The 23235-nt window shown below is 39.9% G+C and overlaps 1 protein-coding gene across 2 annotated transcripts in view; it reads right to left on the reverse strand.

Moving 5' to 3' along the window:
• Nucleotides 1-2963: 2963 nt before the first annotated feature.
• Nucleotides 2964-23235, reverse strand: part of LOC106586800 (VPS10 domain-containing receptor SorCS3) — a 207559-nt gene continuing 187287 nt past the window's right edge. Inside the window, exons 17-27 of one of the 2 annotated variants that reach the window (XM_014174471.2) lie at nt 21379-21492; nt 20148-20319; nt 17073-17289; nt 14569-14702; nt 13735-13858; nt 13170-13282; nt 8405-8536; nt 7999-8098; nt 5608-5713; nt 4252-4412; nt 2964-3773 (exon numbers count right to left, since the gene is read on the reverse strand). In XM_014174471.2, coding sequence (XP_014029946.1) covers nt 3715-3773; nt 4252-4412; nt 5608-5713; nt 7999-8098; nt 8405-8536; nt 13170-13282; nt 13735-13858; nt 14569-14702; nt 17073-17289; nt 20148-20319; nt 21379-21492 — 1432 coding nt within the window. In that variant the 3' untranslated portion in view covers nt 2964-3714. The remainder of the gene's footprint in view (nt 3774-4251; nt 4413-5607; nt 5714-7998; nt 8099-8404; nt 8537-13169; nt 13283-13734; nt 13859-14568; nt 14703-17072; nt 17290-20147; nt 20320-21378; nt 21493-23235) is intronic. The other variant, XM_014174489.2, reaches the window with a different exon arrangement.

Consider the following 23235-nt stretch of genomic DNA (forward strand, 5'->3'; position numbering starts at 1 on the left):
CATTTGAGAAACCAAGGCTGATGAGTCTGCCGATAAGAATGTGGTGATTGACAGAGTCGAAAGCCTTGGCCAGGTCGATGAATACAGCTGCACAGTATTGTCTCATTCTTCAAGCTGTTCAGATGTTCATAGATGACCAGCAGGGTCAAGTAATATAAACAATGGTTATAGAGGGTGCAACCGCTTAGTACCGTAGAAGTAAATGTCAGTTGGCTTTTCATAGCCGAGCGTTCAGAGGTCGAGACAGCAAGTGCGTGAGAGAGAGAGCGAGAAAGAGAGAGAGAGAGCGAAAGAGAGAGAGATGAACAGAGGTTCGAAACAAGAATTCAGACACCCACACTCACACACACAGTAACGTGTTAGATATAGCAATAACAATGTCAGTTTAATATGCAGTGCAAAGCACCTCCTATTACCCTTCTCAGAGTTTTAAGAATTCCATTACACAGAGAGAAATGCGTTGATGTAGAAAAATACATTTATTTGAAACAATTTCAAAATGACATTTTCTTTACAGTAGAAATATTGAAATTAAGATGAAACATAACAGTACTGATGATGCATGCATTTGTAGGATTTGTGCAATGAAGAGTATTACAATGTTCTGCCCTTAGAATCATAATACATGTGGTAAAGAGGTCAATGGAACGCAGACCGTGGGGATTGGCGCACATTCAACAAATCTGATCTAACAAAGTGGAGAGCTGTCAAATCCATCACGATTGATGTATTGTAACAGACCTACTAAATGGTTACTAAAGTGTGCATAACATTTTAGAAGTTTTCCCTTTTCAGGTTTGAAGAAGACTGCTAAATGCTAACTCCCGTTCGTATAAGCTGGTAGCATAGCTATTATACAGAAATCTGTGGTGGTAGTCAGTCGTGTTCAACATTTGTACCAAAAACCAATCAAACCAGCTCAATGGAATCTAATGTAAAGCAATGAACACAAGAGAGTACTTTTCAAACGAACGCTACAGAATAAAATATCTACAGCAATAAATAAGCACACAAACTGTAACAAATATAACAAAACCCAATTACAGTGCCTTGCGAAAGTATTCACCCCTCTTGGCATTTTTCCTATTTTGTTGCGTTACAACCTACCATCACTTTCCCTACAAACCTGCAGTAGTACAGAAAAATATATTTTCAAAATAGGTCATGCCTCTGAAGGATGTCTGAAGAACTTAGCACTGTTGAATGATCAACGACCAAGATGAAAATGCCAACGCATGTTTCCCGCTCATAGGGCAATAAGAGCTTTGAGGCTCATGGGATGAATAGTTGTAATCCACCGCTATAATGGCCTTACATGTCGAAGGAATGTCTTCTGAAGAAATTCAGGAGAAATAAAAGGAAATATTCACGTGGATGAACTCTCAGTAAACTTTTAGCTCAGCTAGTTCAGCTTAGTCTGCCAGTGGAGGAGTCACCTTAGGAACTGGTGTTGGCAGAGATGGCACAAAGAAAAAACTATTTAATGTTCCCGTTATCTGTCACTACGTTAATCTTGTTTTCTTTTAATAAGTATTTGAACAAAGCCGGCGTGACACTGAGAACATCAAAGAGAGTTGTCAACAACAAACAAAATAGGGACAGTCAGATGAGTGAGGACGATGCAATTATCGTTCAACAAAACAAGGTGTTGCTTTGTTATGTCATGTCAGGAAAAATGCCTCTGTGGATGGAGTTTCATGCATCATAACAACGTTAGATTGTTGCTACTGCAACAGCTTGCTAAGACAACTGCTACAACACTCGTATTAGAATGTAGCACCACTCTTGTTACAATGTAACAAGGGACTACAGATTCAGAAGCTCTTTCCTTTACTACTGAACACACTTATGTGCACGATCACGGGAAACACTTTCCTTGTGCAACATTCTCTAAACATCCCTGTCCTTCTCTCCTCTCACTCTCCTATGTGTCGTCACGTGCTGACTCTAGGCACGGCATTGTGGGATAGCTCGGCATGGTGAATTCGGTGCTTAACCATCCACTCATCTCCGCTTATTGCCAGACTGGCTACACCTGCTGCCAGGGACGTGTGCGTGCCTTCAAGCCGCTGACTGGCTGACTGGAGCTCCTGCTCCTACTCTTGCTGATGACAGCTTTCGGAGGACTGCATTGCACAGCAGTGTAGTGGAGGAAACCAGCTACTAGTTAGCATGTACACTATTGTGTGTATTTCACCACGTTAGGGAATTCAAGTGGTGGAACTTGACTCAACAGTTGGTTTCTAACTTCTAAATGAAGCTGATGAAATGTGTTGATAGTGGGATAATTTGATAAGACTCAAACGGATGGGATGATGGTTTAAAATCAGGGACTTGTGTCGTTTTTGCTCTAGATACCTTATCAGATGAGTGGAAAGTCAACACAAAGTTGTTTTGTTCCCTTCTTGTATGGAAATATTGTTTGAGAGAATGTTTGAGGAGATTACCATGACACTCTATGAGAGTTGATATGCTTTACAGAGACAGAACACTCTATGAATAGATGCCAGCAAAGGACTTGATACACTATATCACTGCAAAATACCCCCAAGATACTTGTCCTTGACACACTGATGGGCCTTATACAATATACTCATCAGTAATAACAATTGTCATGTACAACAATGTGTGATCATCTTGATGATTCAGACACAAATTTCATCCACGGATCGAAAATGGTTGATTCCACTTTTCTCGTTACATTCAAAGGGCAAACATTAGAAATAATCCCATGATGTTTATGGCAAGTGTCGGCTGTTACAAGGAGTTTAACAGTTGAGATGCAGGTAAAAATGACCACCAATGATGTGTTTTATTTCATTTCAAGCAGGGGTGGCGTTGTGTTAAACCTGGTTTGATATTTAGAAAATGATGCCCATCTTAACAGTTAAACCCTTTGTACAAGATAGATACATTGTATAGCCATAAATTAACTAAATGAAGAATATGCGAGTCTGTGTATATACTGTATGTAAAAGTGACTGAGCTCTTTTAATGAATAGAAAATAACTATTTACAACACTTGCTTATCTACAACACATACATCTTGTCCTTAATAATAACATGCACAAGTCAAGGACGTCATTAAAAACAAAGTTGGACTCTTTCTATAAGTAACATCTTGCTTTTTAACACACTTTTAAGAACTGATAACAGGCCATGACTAGATCTCCTGTGTTCGGCATTGTACTTTTACTAGAAGCGTGTGAAAAGTAAACATACATATTGTATATACAGAGCGATAACTGATATCTGAAGATAATATGGTACATTTTCAATAATATTCCCTGTTAGATCGGAGACCTAGACATGATGGCCCATACAGACAAAAACTCTTATACCTCATGAAAAGTAAAACATTAAGAAATGTACATAACTCTCTTCGTAGGTTTTGAAAAAGGCTTTGATAAAAGTCCATGAAATAAGACAATTACGGACTGAAAATGTAACGTTTCTTTGTAATCCAAATTGTGTAACAGTAGGCCTAAGAAGCTCATACTTGTAATTGAAACTTGTCTCGTTGAGTGGATTTCAGATTCGCCACATAGATGCTATCAAGCAAGACACCCATGCTCATCAGTATAAACCAGGTCCTTAGAAAACTATTAACATTGGGGTTGTGTTTGAGAAATTTCAAAAGAAACCAAAAAAAGAGGGAACCCTTAAAATGGCAATACTTTGTCTGTACACATTTGTTGCATTCCTTCCTCGGCTTTACACGCTAGTACAGTTTGGAATCTCCCTTGTGCTCTCGCAGGCATTCCCAATTCGCCCTGGGGTAGAGAGAGAAAAAAAAAAACAAGAACAACATAGGTTAGTCCACTGGTAGTAGAGGCGTTGATGTCTGTGAAACAAATAACTACTTTGACATTGATACTGCCTGTTAATTACTGGGGTTTCATTACAATGTCTTATCAAAAGCTCTGAAGCTGTTGTTTCATGTGTGGGATATTAGTGGCTGACCCATTGGTTCATTTGTTTCCTTGTTTTCTTCTGAAGATACAGTACTCCTCCTTTTTCCTACCAGTTAATTCCATGTAAAGAAACAATGTAGACTTTATAAACACTATGTATTGTATACACTGCAGGTCAAAAGTCAACATTGTTATACATGGAGATATGACCCATATGTGTTCTAGTCCAATACAATTAATTTGGACAAAGTATGTGTAATATTGTTGGAAGTTCATAGTCACCAAATTAGCAACTTGCTATTAAAAAATTATTTATCAGACTATGTATGTATCTTACGTTTAACTCTGGCGTCCATCTCCTTCTCCATGACTTCTTTGGGCGTAGAGAACTCACTGAGGGTGATCTTAGGCGTGCTGTCGCTCTGGCTGACTGAACCGATCATCTCCTGCTCTTTCTCCTGGTTCACTTCCGCGTATATGTTAATCCAGGGGATTTTTCTGCAGATTGGTAAATGTAGACAGTCAACCGCCATGTTAAAATAGGGAATGACTATTCAACGATGATCCATCCCTTTGGCAACATTTCTCAAAGATGTATATTACACTTTTTGTTCAGAGTTGGTATGTTGACAAAACTATATTAATCCCCCTATTATCATGAAGCCACTATATATCTAACTAAGAAAATCTTAATCTATACATCATTAAATCCCCATATGACATCAATGTAGTGATATAAGACTGTAATCCTAATGTATTTACACTACCATTCAAAAGTTTGGGGTCACTTAGAAATATCCTTGTTTTTGAAAGAAAAGCAACATTTTGGTCCATTAAAATAACATCAAATTGATCAGAATTGCAGTGTAGACATTGTTAATGTTGTAAATGACTATTGTAGCTGGAAACGGCTGACATGGGCGTACAGAGGCCCATTATCAGCAACTATCACTCCTGTGTTCCAATGGCACGTTGTGTTAGCTAATCCAAGTTTATCATTTTAAAAGGCTAATTGATCATTAGAAAACCCTTTTGCAATTATGTTAGCACAGCTGAAAACTGCCGTCCTGATTAAAGAAGCACTAAAACTGGCCTTCTTTAGACTAGTTGAGGACATTTCTATGTGACTCCAAACTTTTGAACGGTAGTGTACATTTTGCATATTCTCAGAAAAATCTTTTCCCATTTCTATTTATGATTAGAAATGTGTTTCATCCACTCGTACTTCAATTTATTTGAACTTACAAGTAATTTTGTTACTTAATTGTTTTGCTTTGTCGTGTGTGACATTTCAATAAATCTGTTTCTTCTTTAGATTAATCCGTGAATTTCCATATCCATAATTGATGCGTTTTCAGCTGACTTTTCCATGAAAATAATTGTAATAATTAATCTTCTAACAGCCAAAGTATGGCAACAGCATATTAAGCAATTAAATGATAGTTTTCTTAACATAACATCACTGATTCACACATGTGCCTCATGCATCCAAATCAGTCTAAATTTGTTTACAACACCTACAATATAAAGGAATTTTTTAAAGTTATTTCAAAGGAACTTTAGTTCATTATTGATGCAGGCCCTACCAATCTAGCATATTATTATAATATGCATTATTAATGATGATGGCAGGTGATTAGAGCAGTGCTGCGATATAGTGTTCAAGGATATAATCATGCAGTACAGTACATACCTCTTGAATTTGTAGATGAGAAACACTGCTAAACCCAGGAATACCACTGATAGGAGCATCAGCATGGCTGAACTGCTGTGTCTCGGGCTGGAATCCACCAAGGGTGCTGTAACAGAGGGTAGAGGAAGATGAATGTTAAACAAAGCAAGAACATAGCAACATAATAAAGGCTAATCTGGGAATGCCCTGGAGATTTTCTTGCTTCATTGCCAATATTGATCCTATACTGTATAATATTGTGTTACTAATAACAACCATGGTGGTACAGTTGAGATGTATATTTTGCATCACAACAGTCTGCTATGGTAGGGATACATACAGGCAATGCATATGCTTTACTTGAATCAATTTGTTGATTCAAGTAAATCAATCTGGCTATGTATTATGGGTCGATCCAAGGCAATGATAGTGCATTTTTAATATCCCAAATTGAAAAGTCTGTGATAGCGTGTAATTACTATTTCTCAATGGTTGCCTTTTCTCCAACTAAAAGCCATCTGCTTTTAACAAGCATAGCAACATTTATATTCAGAGGTAAATGCTAAATTATGGTTAAATCAAGCCTTTTACATCGATAACTGTCACAAATAAAGTGCAACACTTACTGTGGAATAAACTGGGGGTATGTGGTGATGATTATACTATTTAACACCTCTCTCTGTGGTATTACACACCCTTGACACACAAACACACACACACATGCACACTTTACGGTCCAGCACCCGCAGACCTGCTTGTGTGTCACGCCCTGACCATAGAGAGCCCTTGGTTCTCTATGGGGTAGTAGATCAGGGCGGGACTAGGGGGTGATCTAGTATATCTATTTCTATGTTGGTGCTAATGTGGTTCCCAATTAGAGGCAGCTGTTTATCGTTGCCTCTGATTGGGAACCATATTTAGGTAGCTATTTCCCCACCTGTGTTTTGTGGGATATTGATTGTTTGTTAGTGTGTTTGGGCACTATGTCCTCACGGTCTTTGTAAGTTTTGTTAGTTTCACTTAAATAAATATGTGGAACTATACTCACGCTCCGCCTTGGTCCGCTCATTTCCAAGATTGTGACATTGTGTATACCTAGCCCTTTAAGCCACAGACGGCCAGCTCAAGGCTATGTGTTCTCACTGGGATTACGTGGCTAATAGAACCTTCAAAATATGTACTATTAGACCTGTCAAACCCCTTTCCAACCCCCACCATTACATAAAAAAAACACGTGAAGAGTTCCAAAAAGTGACATTTTATGTGAAATGTTGTGATTTTCCACATGTGAAATCATGTGGTTTTTCCGTAAGGGCACTTCCAACTTTAACCTTCAACTCTTCCATAAGAAGCCAGCTGGTTGTAACGCCCTGGCCATAGAGAGTGGTTTTTGTTCTTTATTTTGGTTAGGCCAGGGTGTTACATTGGGTGGGCGTTCTATGTTCTATGTTGGCTGGTTTCTTTGGTTTGGCCGTGTGTGGCTCCCAATCAGGCACAGCTGTAGTTCGTTGTTGCTGATTGGGAGTCACACATAAGTAGCCTGTTTTTCCTTTGGGTTTTGTGGGTGATTGTATTCTGTTAGTGTGTTTTCCTGACAGAACTGTTTCTGGTCGTTTTTTGTTTCGTTTTTGTATTGTGTTCGTTCAGTCTATTAAAATTCTAATGATGAACACATCCTCCGCTGCACCTTGGTCTAATTCTGATAACGGCCGTTACACTGGTGTAGTAAGTGTGGTGTTGTAGCTGTATATACTGTAGTAGAAGGCTGGACTACTGCTCTGTATCCATTCAATACTCTCAACTGAGAATCTTTTCCAATGTGAAAGAGGATTTGTGTTGTTTTTGGGTGGACACTGGCAAATAATTTCAATTGCAGCCAAGAGTAGTTATTTGTTTGTCTCATTTTGAGCCAATACTCAAACTGGTGTAATGTTGATTATTTTTAGGCGATTCTGAATTCTGCAAGCATTTATAACCAAACTTCTCTTTTTTTGTCATTTTCTCAAGGACTAAACAATCAACATAATTATACTCAGCGCAACACTCATTTTGTGGTTGGATGGTTGTTAAAGACAGTGAACAGCTGTTTGGTATCTTGATGGCAGATATAAAATATCAACTGTCTCAAGGAGTTCTACTTAAAATAAAATCTATCCTCCCTTTCCTCACACGCCCTCCTCCAATCTTCATACACCCAAGATTGTGACAAACATATAAGCCATTTTTAATCCAGAACCAAAAAAATGTGTTTGGTTTATGCTATACAAATATGAAGACGTTAGCTCCAGTAAATTGCATTGCATTTGTGACATCACAAAAAGAAACAAACACAGCTAAAAAAATATATGATTTCTTGTGCAAGTACATACAGCTAATTTATGTAATTATCTTGATACTAACTTCTTTCCTTACCCAAAGTTAGCTGAGTGATGTAAACAATTACTCTTGCTCCTGGCTTTAGCTCAAACTCCACCAGATTCTGGTTCAGAGCGCTAGCAAGTATCTCAGAGATCTGTTGAAGGAGATGAAAGAAGCATAATTTAGTCAAACAGTTGTCACACTTTGCAGCTCTTTCAATTCACACACAATACAAAGTTAAATAATATTTGCTGTTTCGTCATGACACCCATGGTTTAGTTGTCTCAATCGTCGGACTCGGCGCATAGAATTAATGTCTGTGTGTGTCATTTCAGCCATGACAATGCATTTATCCTATTGTGTGAATTGGTGTGAAGGATTGGAAACAATTTGTCATACATGCCATGACAGAATTACAATAACTCTCAAAATGTCAGTGTCCAATCTAACTATCCCATACCTGCTCTAGCTCCTCCTCGCTCTTTTTCCTGCCCTCTGATTGGTTCTTGTGTGGTAACAGGAAGAGCTCAGCGGCCGTTGGCACCCCTGGAAACACTGCAACCAACAGCTGATCCTCTGGAAAGTCTGATACCTGTTGACAATGGACAGTACTGTTACAATAAGTTCATACTTGTATGGTATTCTTAGTCTACAGTCAAAAACACTGCCCTTAGATTATATACATATTTAACATGTTTGAAATAAAAGGAGAGGGAGGGGACAATGATATAGCTTTGGGCTTGACCAACATGTGTTAATAACCAATACAACCTCCAGGTAAACAATGGTACAATATGTCACCAATAGATGACAAGTCAGCCTTAATTCAACTTTCTTTTTCAGTAACACTTTGTTTGACACCTAGCATCATAACACGTTATGACACGGTTATAACCATGTCATATGTCTTAACAGTTGACATAACCTGTCATAACATTGTCATAACACTGTCATGACACATATATTTAGACGTGTTGTGACATACTGTACAGTACCAGTCCAAAGTTTGGACACGCCTACTCATTCAATGGTTTTTCTTTATTTTTACTATTTTCTACAGTACATTGAAGAACAACAGTGAATACCTCCAAACTATGAAATAACACATATGGAATTATGTAGTAACCAAAAAAGTGTTAAACAAATCAAAATATATTTTAGATTTTATATTCTTCAAAGTAGCCACCCTTTGCCTTGATGACAGCTTCGCACACTCTTGGCATTCTCTCAACCAGCTTCATGAGGTAGTCACCTGGAATGCATTTCAATTAATAGGTGTGCCTTGTTAAAAGTTAATTTGTGAAATTCTTTCCTTCCTAATGTGTTTGAGCCAATCCGTTGTGTTGTGACAAGGGAGGGATGTTATACAGAAAATAGCCCTGTCATCAAGGCATTTGTTGACTACATTGAAAAATCTCAAATATAAAATATATTTTGATTTGTTTAACACTTTGCTGGTTACTACATAGTTTTGATGTCTTCACTATTATTTTACAATGTAGAAAATATTAAAAATAAAGAAAAACTCTTGAATGAGTAGGGGTGTCCACATTTTTGTCTGGTACTGTATATTACAATATTTTATGGCTGGTTATGACATCTATGTAAGAGTGTTAAAGCCCACAAAACATACCACACAAGGCAAACCAATCCATTCTACTTGTAAATAGTATGTTATATAACATTTCTTAAATTGTCCATTTTATTACCATTGTAATTGTGCCCACATTGATGTCAAACATGTGCCTAGCCCAATGCTCTTTCGCTGATGACTGGGATGAATGCAGGAGAAGGACAAACACCCTCTTTGGAACTTATGACTGACAGTCATGTATGTAATAGGCCTATCTGGCTTATATTATTACCCTTACAACAACAAAAATTTTCCATATTTTGGAATCAAAGTTTGTTTGTTCACAACATTCTAAACATGTATATGTAGCGCTACCACTAGGGGGAGACATTCGGACTGTTAACTGCAGGCGCAAGCATAATACGTTGGAAGAAGAGAAGCAGGAAGGGAAGACTAGTGGAAAAATGGGAAAGGAAAAATGAAGCTTCTTGACAGGGAAAAAATTAAACATAAATAATACAATTTAAATTTAAATAATTTGATGTTGTTGTAATGAATTCTTTACGGTCATATATTTTTTTCCTCAAATTTTGAATAACTTATGACAAATACACATTGTCATGAAGCATTATGACCATCCTTTGTCACTTTACTTGTACTAAGAAAATACACTTTATGACACTGTCAATAATCATTATGAACATCCTGTGTTATTTTACTTGGGCTAATACACTTCATGACACTGTCAAGAAGCATTATGAGCATCATAATCATATAAGCCAGATAGGTCTATCACGTACATGCCCTTATGTTGGTCATAAGTCACAAATAAGGTGTCTTGTCCTGCTCCTGAAATCTGCTCCTGCATTCATGCCAGTCATGAGCAACAGACCATTGGGGTAGGTACATGTCTGACATCAATGTGTGTTTGCAATTTAATATGGTACATTTTAGAAAATGTAATATAACATAAACCTACTGTTTACAAGTAGGTTACGGTGTAATAGAATGGTTTGCTTTGTGTGGTAGGTTTTGTGGGTTTTGACACTCTTATGTAGGTGTCATAACCAGCCATACAATAATGCAATATGTCACAACAGGCTAAATATCTGTGCCATGATAATGTTATGACCATATATTGACAGTTTATGACAAGTTGTTTCAGCTGTTATGACCTACTATGATATGGTTATGACCGTGTCCTAATGTGTTATGACCCTTGGTGTCAAATAAAGTTTTGTACTGTTTTCAATCCAATCTCAACCTCCATGTTTTTGCAAAAGTGTATTTCTTTCTTGATGGGAAAAGTACGTCTTGCCAAACAACTGTTTTTCCAGGCCTTCAAAATAGCTGCTACTAAATGTTTTTCTTTAGAATGTCCTTTATCCACTTTAGATTACCAGCGAGGCACGGGTTCCAACCAGCCATCAGTGTCCATTTAAAAAGCCACTAATGTTTTTATGGGTTCTCTATTTGACTTCCGGCGGACAATGGAGTGGCGTAGTCGGCAAGTCACATACATTTGAAGCACATCAATTATCAAGCCTTAATAAAATCACTATTTGAGTAGCAAAGTAGTGGACAAATAAAGAGCAAAGGAATGACTTTCAATGAGGGGAAAGAGGTATAGAATGAATGGTAGAGGGAAGGGGAGAGGGAAGGGGATACGATGCAATAGCCCCTGTAAAAATCAATACACTCAGCCCATATTTGTTCTCTTTGCGATCACTCATTAGTCTAAAAAGTCTTCTGGCTCTGTGTACTTGGGTAGCGCTGGCATTTTGTGCCCCCAAACTCATTGGCTGGAGTGAAAAATGTGATCTGCGTTAAGGGAGGAGAGCAGGTGAGTCAGACAGTCAACTGAGTGAGTGTTTTGGAGGGAACTTTGTCTAAGCCCAAATTTGGTTGGAAAACCACCTCTTCAGAACTGTATCTTGTTGCTTTAATATTTTAATTAACAGCAAACGCTTTTGGAGCGGCTTCCTCACAATCTTACTGTATGCAAAGCTAAATAAATAAGATTAAACTGTAGTGAATTATTAATTACTATTGTAAACACACCATGAAATGGATTCTGTTTTTCATTCGTTGTGAACTTGACGATACTGGGTTATTCTATCTTCATAACTCCTTCCATAGTGCACTATTTCCAACAATGTTGTTATAAATAGGTTATGATGATTCACCTATAACTATGATTTTATTCTGTGAAGTAAAGTACAGTCGTTACCCAGGAAATGAAGGGGAGAAAGTGATGCCCAGAAGAAGTGCAGTCTCTTAGGGAAGAAAGAGGACATGTTAACCTCTTGCACCGCACTGAGAGGTGAATTAACAAGTGGTGGTGAAACCAGGGGGGGCTTCCGCGAAACATCAGAAATTATATGAATTTCCCGACAGTCACTGTCTGGAACCTGAGAATGAGTTTTCGGCATCTTCCTTGTTCCGCAGAGGGAGGAAAGAAGAAGCCGGAGAAAGCGGAGATGGAATGACTTCGGAAAATAACTTGAAATAGCCTCTATTACTGAACTCCCCATTCAAACCTCTATTAAGCAGTGGGTTGAAATCAGCTGAGGAGAAAAAGCCCTGCCTGGCTCTCACTATTGTCAGCCATAGAGCTGTACTGTAGTACGGCAACACCGCAGTTTAATGGACCCTGACATTAATTGCGATTTTGCTGCGATCTTTGCTTTATTGTGGGGAGTTGTTTACCTTGACACGATGGAATATGTTTCATCTTGAAGGTGAACTGAACGTGAACCTCAGAAAATCAAAAAAGAAATGAAGAGAATAATTCAAATAACACTTTGTATGGCGATTGTTGCACAATATCTAGACTATGAACCCTAAGTCAACTCTAGCAGTACATGGATGAATAGGCCTTAATATGATTTCCTTTTAGAGAAAGGGTGAAAGAGTTGAAAGGAGGGATGGTTTGATAGGATTAAACTGTATATGGAGGAGCATATGACACATGAACTAGTGTTCATAAACTCAATAGATACAGTATAATGTATGTAGGTACTAAAAGGTTGTATAACAAAACATTTTGTATGAAAAGAGGTGCTGTAACAGTCTATTGAGGCTAGCAATTAATAGCTCAAGCTAGATCTATAGCTGTCTATAGCCATGAACATACTATGTGGCTCCCAGGTGACAAAGTGCACTTTATCCCTCACAAAGCCTCACTTTGACCTCTATCACAGTAGCTCCCTCCACTGGCTCTCAGCCTAGCTCGCCTGAGGCGCCTCTCATATCAAATCAACTGTGGAGATGGTGAAAACACAGAGAGACCACAAGTCTCACACTATAGGCCTAAACCAACACACAAAGTGGAAGAGTAACACACTTAACTATGACATATCAGCACTAGCTCTCCTCCACAGATACTACGCACATCCAATGTCACAGTAATGCCTAAGATCTCCTTCATTCCAGGCTAATTCCGAAGAACGCAATTCATTGCTCAGACTTCTGAAAATAAGTTGTTAGTGCTCATCAAACTGCCTTGAGGGGGGAAGAAGAAGCCGAGCCTCTCGCACCTGTGTGAAAACGGATCACAGGACAGCCCGAGGGCGAACGCCAAAGCGTCTGAGTGGATAAAAAGAGACGAGAGAGAGGGAGAATAAGAGAGAAGGAAGGAATTCACACTTACTTGGAGCAGAGCCTTCTTAATAACTCTCCCCACATCCTGTCTCCACTCGGGGACGTCAGGGTTGTACTCATCCAGATTAGGGGAGAAAGATAAAAGCAGAGATTTGAAGAACTCTGTCAGAAAGAGAGAGAGAGACCCAGGGGAGAAACAGAAACAGACCGTTAATTCAGCCCCTGATCTAGGTGCATTATTCTCAAGGTATCCTCCTCATTCCCCACTGTCATTCGTTCTGGTTGTGTCCCTCTTCTAACTGTCTTCTGATGGGTGGGAAATCTGACAGAGATGTTGGTGTGTGTGAGTGTGTGGGTACAGTATGCATGTGGTTTGACAAGAGAAGATGATTGCTTGCACAAGTGATTTCTTAGATAATTGGGGAAATGTCCCCTTTCGTATATATCCAGACATATTCAAATGTAAAGTACACTCAAAAGTTGCATACCAACTGAGATGCCTGCTAGATGTGCTAATTCTACATTAAGTAGGAGAGAGAGAGAGAGAGCGAGAGAGAGAGAGAGAGAGAGAGAGAGAGAGAGAGAGAGAGACGAGCGAGAGAGAGAGAGAGAACCTTGGACTGCTATCGTCTTGGTGTCTTGCAGTATGGTGTTGGCTGAAGACACTTGGACCGTAACAGTGTTCATTCCCTCGCTGGTGAAGGTGTACGAGATGCTCCCGTCTAAGCTGATCACCGGCTGGAGGAAGAGACAAAATTGATGATCACACTTTGATCCGGTCATAATCCCTTCACCTAAAACCTTTAGCTAAAACCCCAGAACATGAAAGAAACCCATTTCAGATGATAACAACTTCTCCTTGAACTTCTCACTAAGAGTAGTCAGAAGTTCTGACTTGAGTAAAACCCTACAAAACACATCCTCCCCATAAGACCTAGAACCAATGCAGCTAAGGTCATAACTTGTGACATACTAATAAGATGTCTGAACAAAATATAAGATCAGAGACTGCTCCGCATCTATCATAGCCGTCTTCAATAATAGAAGAGGTCAATGTATGTAATACCATAGAAATCATGTATAACCCATATATACATCAGTGGAGGCTACTGAAGGGAGAACAGCTTATAATAATGGCTGAAATGGAATGGAACTGGAATGGAAACCATGTCTTGATGTGTTCTATGCTGTTCCATTGATTCCGTTCTAGCAATTACAACAAGTCTGTCCTCCGATTTAGTTAAAGCGACACCAGCCACCACTGCAGTACATGTACATTATATGGTATTATAGAGTAAGTCCCCTTTTGAATAGTGCCCATGTACCTCTACTAATGTTGTACAGTTGGTAACCCACATATACTGTATACTATACACAACACTGGAGTCCCACAGAGCTCGGTTCTAGGCCCTCTTCTGTGTACACCAAGTGTTTTAAGTCTAATTTACCTCAGTGCTGTTCCCCAGCCACCAGAAGTAGGTGACGGTCCTGGAGTGGATGGGCCAGACCACTGCTGTTAGGTTTACTTCCTTGTTCTTGATGGCCACAAATGGAGCCAGCAACTGGACATGTTCAACAGGACCTGATACAAACACAGAGGATGATTCATATTCAGTATTGGATGCTTCAGACTCAGTATTGGATGATTCAGACTCAGTATTGGATGATTCAGACTCAGTATTGGATGATTCAGACTCAGCATTGGATAATTTAGACTCAGTATTGGACGATTCAGAGTGAGTATTGGACGATTCAGAGTGAGTATTGGATGATTCAGACTCCGTATTGGATGATTCAGACTCCGTATTGGATGATTCAGACTTCGTATTGGATGATTCAGACTCCGTATTGGATGATTCAGTCTCCATATATGATTGTAATTACAAGGACATTGCTTGAGACTGCCTACTTCACAATAGGAAAAGCACTCGCACATAGACATATTATTTTAGATAATTTTTTGTTTAAATATGAAAAGCACTGGCACATCCAAATATTCATTTTACAGGTGCTTGGGAAAAAATAAATAGAAACCTTCTTAAATGAAGAATTAGAGAAAAGAAGATCTCTCACACTGAGCTTGCCAGTATCACTTATCAGCATCACTGGGGTAATGTGTGGGATCTTCTCAATAAGACTACGTTAGCTGAAAAGGGAAGGTGAATGAAATCTTCCTCAACATAACTGTCATAATGTTTTATAGTTTTGATGGAATTTAGTTGGAGAACAAGATTTATTCTGGACTTAAATCACATTGGCGTTAGCATGTTTTTGACGTGAAACCTTGTGAGTAATACTGTGGTCTGCCATGCTGAGACCATAATAGGAGCTAACGTGGGTGTACGTGGCATTACCGTGATCTAAGTGGTGAAGGTTCCTATAGCGGAGAGATATAACATGGTATTTTAACAGTAAATCTCCGGCTGGCAGTGGTGTGACTCGGCGTTCAGGCTTGCACGTCTCCACCTGGGCTTCTGTTAAATTCTGTTATACTTTTTAACTGAGACTAATCTTTATCCTAGCTTTCAAACGCATGCAGTGTATGTATGTGTGTGGTGTTAGTGTCTGTGTATGTTTGTGTGTGTTTGTGATGTGTGTGACAGAGAAAGAAAGTGTGCGTATCTGTGTGTCTCCCCCTTTTAAGTTTGTGTCTATGCAGATGTGCGTGTGTGTGTTGAGTCATTTGGTCAGGCTCCCTAAACTGTGTCGGGTGTTAAAAATATTTCAATTTGAAATATGTGGTGGCATCGTGATTGGCACATTGATTAAAGCATTATCTGCACTCTCTCTCTCCTGTAAATTATCTCAAAATGTGCCAAACAGCCTCCCGAGTGCAGAGGTGTGAGGCACTGCATCACAGTGCTTGATGCATCACTACAGACCCGTGTTTGATCCCAGGCTTTGTCACAGCCAGCCGGGTCCGGGAGACCCATGAGGCAGTGCACAATCGGCACAGAGTTGTCCGGGTTAGGGGAAGGTTTGGCCGGCCAGTATATCCTTGTCCCATCGCACTCTAGCGACTCCTTGTGGCGGACCGGGCGCCTGCAATCTGACTGCGGTCGCCAGGTGGACGTTGTTTCCTCCGACACATTGGTGCGGCTGGCTTCCGGGTTAAGCGAGCAGTGTGTCAAGAAGCAGTGCGGCTTGGCAGGGTCGTATTTTGAAGAACGCACGGCTCTCGACCTTCGCCTCTCCAGAGTCCATACGGGAGTTGCAATGATGTGCCAAGACTGCAGCTACCAATTGGATATCACGAAATTGGGGAGAAAAAAGGGTAAAAGTTAAAAAAAAAGTAGAATAATTTGTACCTAACCACGGAGAAAAAAACACCAGCAGAATCAACGACATCAAAAATATCAAAGTACACTGATTGAAAGTGTCGTGGTGACCAGATACAACATTTAAATGGCACCACTAATTGACGAAACGCCTCGCTTTTCAAATCAAGAGACAAGGGGGCAATTCAAACACTGCACCTGAAAGAGCTGAATAATTCTTGAAGCCTTTTAGACATAAGCATGTTATATTTGTCGCTATTATTTACTTGACATTTGGCTGGCTGGTTCATTACAGGATGAAAAGACCGAGAGAGCATCAAAGTGCTGTACTATGTGCAGAGCATTCTGGTACTTTGCCTTTAACTGACTCCATTGTACACTGCTGTATATTTAGTAAGGTGGTTATTTACAGAGAGATATGAGGCAGAGATATTCAATTATGATCCTTGAGAACCACAGCACTGTTGTTTTCTATCCTTTCCCTCCAATCAGGGACTGATTCAGACCAGGGTCACCAGATGAGTGACCACTCTGGCCAATCAATGGCCGATGTCACAGTAACTGACCAATTATCTACCAGGTACAGTAGAAACTAAAACCAGAAGTACTTCATTCCTCAATGGTTGGAATTGAATATCCCTGACAAAATAGATGAATGTATAGAGGTGACGTACATGTAACATGGAGGTACAAGGTGGTAGTATCAAACCCCAGGGTGTTCTCCGCCAAGGCCGAGACACGGAATATCCCAGCCGTCTTATAAATGTGTCTGATACCCTCTTCGATCCAGCTCAGGTTGGAGTAGGAGACTGCCGTGCCATCTCCAAAATCCAGTTGGATGTTGGTTCTCATTGAGTCCCCCTGGAAAGCAAGTAAAGTCTCAAGTAAGGACTACAGATGAAGAAAGAAAGAAAGAAAGAAAGAAAGAAAGAAAGAAATAAGAGATACATAAAAAAATTAAGTTAAAGTTACATAAAAAAAAATATATTCAACAATTACATTGTATTTGAGAGCCCAGCTAGATGCTTGTGCTTTTGTTTATTATAGATTTAAATACATATCATTGTTTTGTGGCGGCAGGTAGCTTAGTGGTTAGAGCTTTGGGCCAGTAACCAAAAGTTTGCTGGATTGAATCCCCGAGCCGACAAAGTAAAAATCTGTCGTTTTGCCCCTGAACAAGACAGTTAACCCACTGTTCCCTGGTAGGCCGTCATTGTAAATAACAATTTGTTCTTAACTGACTTGCCTAGTTGAATAAAGGTTAAAGGTAATTTTTTAAAATGGGGTCCAATACAATAACTCAAAACCACAGTACCATTCAGTAATCAGCACTAAGCATGCATGAGCACAGGCAGGGCATCTTTGTCTGTTTTTGTCAGAAGTCCAACAGATGGTGTTGTGACACCTCAACATCAGCATGCATCCTGAGTCTGACATGAGTTCTTGTGGTGTGAGTGTGTGTGTGCATACATGTGTGTGATGGAGAGAGAGAGAACCACAGGGAGGTCAAGGCAGTGTAGTAATCAAGAGACAGTAGGGTGGCAGGTACATTAGTCAACAGACTGCTGGGCTACATTCACACACAGACACAAGCAGTCAGCACCAGCCCAACATTGGGGTTGCATCATATTCTGCCCCACCGTGAGATCGGTCTGTTTGCCTGTTATGAGGCAAACAGGTTTGTGTGTGTGTGTGTGTCTCTCTCTCTCTCTATTTCTCTTTATTCACTATATGTTTTGCTTCTTTTCAAGCACAGCAGAGTATGAAAACACGAGAAGGCTTCTGGGGGTATATTTCACGCCATTGTACACTGAAAATTATAAACTATGACTAAGTCGAATAAAGAAAGGCAGAATAGAATGGAAGAAAAGGGATAATGTTGGCAGCTATTGTGTGGAACTGTAATGGCCCACAATCCTTTGCCAAAATGTCACTCGCAATGGCACTTAGGTTTTCAGTGGCGTCGATGTCATTCAGGCTTTTGTTGATGTCCGCTGTTCACATTCTCTGGACACTTCTAGTTCTATATCGAGGTGTCCTGGGATCACTAGCTAATCTGCATGAGACTGATGCTGGCCTGCTGGCTAAATGTCAAGCTTTGTGTCCGTGGCTCCGTGTGTGACTCAGAGGGCCAACAAATCCAAAATGCATAATAGGGTAAGCGTCATGGTCTGGACAGCAGTGCTGGTTGACAATGAGAGGCTTTGTTAGTTCAGGTCCAGACACAGTAGGACTGTGTAATGCACTCTTGTTCAGGTGAATGTCAACACACAAAGGATGGTATAAACGGTGTGATGTCAGTGCTGTCGTGCTGATGGTGTGTCATACCTGGGTTCAGATCGTTTTTGCTTTCTTTAAAATGCTTTGAGTGTTTGATTGAGCCTGCCTGGAGAGCTAGATGGACTGATTTGCACTTTTGGGACTATTCCAATGGTTCTGGTTGGTGTATACATTACATACTATAAGGTAGCTAATGTACAGTAAATCTGGTTGGTGTACACATTACATGCTACAATGTAGCTAATGTACAGTAAATCTGGTTGGTGTACACATTACATGCTACAATGTAGCTAATGTACAGTAAATCTGTTGGAGTACACATGACATGCTATAATGTAGCTAATGTACAGTACACCTGGTTGGAGTACACATGACATGCTATAAGGAAGCTAAAGTACAGTAAATCTGGTTGGTGTACACATGACATCTATAAGGTCACTTTGTGATAATGAAAACTTGACGTGTGAAACCACAGATCTCATCCCTCTCTCAAAACATCAAACTTTCTTCGACCTCCCTCTCTCCTTTATTTTCTTTATCTTTTTCTCAACCGCCATGTTCACTACCTAGCATTACCATACATTACATATTTAGGCCCATTTGCTCTCCCCAAGAAATACTGCCATCTTGGGCTCATAAATAAATGAATATAAATAAGACCCAACGCCATGAAGAGTCTTCACCTCCATTAGTCTCCTGTGATAGTTGTTTAGAATTATTTTGGGACTGAAATTATTATAAGATACATTTCACAAACTTTTTGACCACATAGCATGTGTCTCTCTTATCAGAGGATGCCTCTCTTAATGAAATAAATGCATCTTCATTTCCTCAGCTCATCACACGGTAATATGACAGCTGGGCCCAGGAGAGACCTCGTGGGAGAGACACTTACTTCTTATCTGCAGTGCAGGGGGAAAGCACCACCGCACCGAGCAGAGCGCCTCCGCACTTATTCCACCTGAATTTAATGTGAGGTGGTTGAACAGTGTCTAGGGAGTGAGGGGAACGAGGCAAGGCCCTGGCCCTAGAAGGAGGCTACTCTGAGTCTATCACTCTATAACAGGGTCTCCAGGGGTGCATCTCTCTCTAAGATCTTTAGCTCTTACTCTGTCTCTCACCTCCGGGCTTGGTGCCTGTCGTTGTGTTGCAAGTTACTATTAAACTTTCAGCGGTTGGTGTATATGGGACAACATAATAGGGAAATAATTTTCAAGCGTATGTCTGGAGAAACATCCATATTTCACTCAGCAACAGGCCTACAGTGAGTGAGTTGTACACCACATGCTAGTACTACTTTTACAACCATGCAGAACAATACAAAACACATTGATTTTTCATTCCATGGCTTAAGGTAAAAATCAATGCAACTCATATCAGTGATGTGTACAAAGGCATTCATTTGGGCTCCTACAGGCCCATAACAATGATATACAAAAAGGCTTTTTTGGCTTTTCGCCCAGCACTACCTCATCCAGATGCACAAGGAAGGTGACGTTAGTGTGCAGGTCAGCGGTAAGCGTGCCCTCTCTGGTGGAGAGAGAAAGGCCTTTTGGAGCCCTGTTGGGACACATCTGCTTCCTGGGTGTGTACATGTCCTTGACTCCCTTGATGCAGTTGTTGGACACCACTCTTCGGTACCTTAAGAAGATACCATATGAATGAGTTAGTACATGTTTAGTATGGTTTACTGAGGTTATGGCTTCATGACACTACTAGTTAACAAGGCTAAGGTACTGGTCACCTTCATCACTGAAGTTTGACAGGAAATTGCAAATGTTTTATTTTTAACCTCAAAGTGATTGTGGAAGTGACAGAGCTAGTGAACAAGACTTGCTATTCGTTGCCTAAACTTAAAAATGCTTAGTAATTACTAATTAAAAAAGTACTTTTAACACTGAAAGTTAATGTCTGACACAAGACATACAGTAGTTGTCGGTCACATTGACAAAACTCCAACATGTTCTCTAACTCCTAGACAAAACTTGACTATTAAGCTTGGGGAAGCGAATGCATAAATGAAGGATGTACCGTTCTCCTCAGACCTTAGCCATCCTGAGGCGTCCTAATCTGTGTCCTAGGACTCCTGACAGTGCTTTGTAGCTCTCAGTAGTACACTATGTCACTCAGTATAGATCTACTGTCTGGTGAATGACTCAGGTCTAAATAGCCAATATCACTATTCACACTAGGAGCCGTGCCAGAGGGTGTGACACCCTGACAGTGTTTCATTACTGTGGGAAGATGGGAAGATGACAAAGAATTGGCCAACCTATACAGAGAGATACTGTAGCCACTTTAAGCGTTAATGTGTTGTTGTACTTCTCTTTTGAAATGTGTGATACCTCTTCAGGATTTTTAACATGGACCATATTATTTACATTTACATTTTAGTCATTTAGCAGACGCTCTTATCCAGAGCGACTTACAGTAGTGAATGCATACATTTTTTTTTTCTTCTGTACTGGTCCCCTGTGGGAATCGACCCCACAACCCTGGTGTTGCAAACACCATGCTCTACCAACTGAGCACACGAGACCACCATATTATGACCATCATAATGTTTTACAAAATGAAATGGAAAATATCAGAGGAAAAATATATGGCCTTCCATTGAGGAGAAATATACAGAAGGGTTGCCTTCACTTAGAATAGACAACATAGAAACGCTACAAAATTGTGTCCCTATCTGCAACTCACCCTGTGCTGTTGAGGTACTTCTGTCCTTGGCTGCAGCTCCTTGATACAACAGCTGGGTTGAACCAGAACGCTGGTAGACAGTTCCCTTCTCTACGCCGTTCATAGCCATAATCACTATAACAAATCACATACAGAATGTGATCAATATCAACACTTTACCTCTACCTACTGTATATGTACATATCGACCTCAATTACCTCATACATCTGCACGTCAACTTGGTACTGTGTATATAGCCAAGTTATCGTTACTCATTATGCATTTATTATTACTTTTCTATATTTTTCTCTCTGCATTGTTGGGAAGAGCCCGTAAGTAAGAATTTCACTGTTAGTCTACACCTGGTGTTTACGAAGCATGTGATAAATACAATTTGAAATGATTTTGAGCCAAAGGACAAACAGTATTACTGTGTTATATGTTACAGCTTCTCTTTCCTATCCCCTCAGCATAATACATATATAATAGATATTTTTTGCATTGCAACGCATCATTATTATATATTGAATGAGCTGCGGTTGACAAACGCTCCAGATCAGCAGAGTTAGGAAGACTGAGCCCTGGGGGACTCCATGCCAACACAGGCAGCCAGGTCAGGGATGGCTGACTTTCACCGGCTGACGTTAGCTACCTCCCAATTACAAAGTGATTTACATCGGGCAAAGCAGGTTAGGCAAGTGCCCATTCTAATAATGACGCTGTCATTGATTTATCAATTAATTACCTCGCCAGAACTAACAGGAAGCAACAAAGCCAGAGCTCCCTCTAGGACTCACTATGGCCTGGTCTGACCTCAGTGTGATTAAGAACCTCCCCCTATTTATTGACAGGCTGTCAAGCGAAGTTATGGTGTTATGGTTGGTTGAGATAATAGTTATAAGGGACCAAGTGAGTCCAATGAGGGTACAGTGTCCAGTTAAGGACATAACAGCACCACTGAATCACAGCTTTGGTAATGTATTGATTCAATTTCTTTCCATTAAGTCAAACAAAAGTATGGTGTCCAGTTTAGTATTTTATAGTCGTGCAGACTCCCAGCGTGTTTGGGTTACACATTAATACTAATACTCTCCTCACTTATTATTAATCTAATATATACATGTATTATATCTATGTATATACACTGAACAAAAACATAAACACAACATGTTGGTCCCATGTTTCATGAACTGAAATAAAAGATACCCAGAAATGTTCCATAGGCATAGAATTTCTCCTGCCAAGATAATCCATCCACCTGACAGCTGTGGCATGTCAAGAAGCTGATTAAACAGCATGATAATTACACAGGTGCACCTTGTGATGTGAAGAATTAAAGGTCACTCTAAAATGTTCAATTTTGTCACACAACACAATGCCACATATGTCTCAAAGTTTTGAGGGATCGTGCTATTGGTATGCTGACTGCAGGAAAGTCCACCAGATCTGTTGTCAGAGAATTTAATATTAATTTCTCTAGCATAAGCCACCTCCAACGTAGTTTTAGAGAATTTGGCAGTATGTCCAACTGGCCTCACAACCGCGGACCACGTGTATGTCGTTGTGTGGGCAAGCGGTTTGCTGATGTCAACGCTGTGAACATTGTGCCCCATGGTGGCTGTGGGGTTATGGTATCGGCAGGCATAAGCTACAGACAACAAACACAAGTGCATTTTATCGATGGCAATTTGAATGCACAGAAATACCTTGATGAGACCATGAAGCCCAATGTGAGGCCAATTTGGTGTCTGTGACCAACAGATGCGTCATGTGAAATCCATAGATTAGGGCCTAATGAATGTATTTCAATTGACTGATTTTCTCATATGAACTGTAACTCAGTAATTTATTTGAAATTGTTGCATGTTATGTTTATAT

Source organism: Salmo salar, chromosome ssa02, assembly GCF_905237065.1.
Source record: "Salmo salar chromosome ssa02, Ssal_v3.1, whole genome shotgun sequence".
NCBI classification, from domain to species: Eukaryota; Metazoa; Chordata; class Actinopteri; order Salmoniformes; family Salmonidae; genus Salmo; species Salmo salar.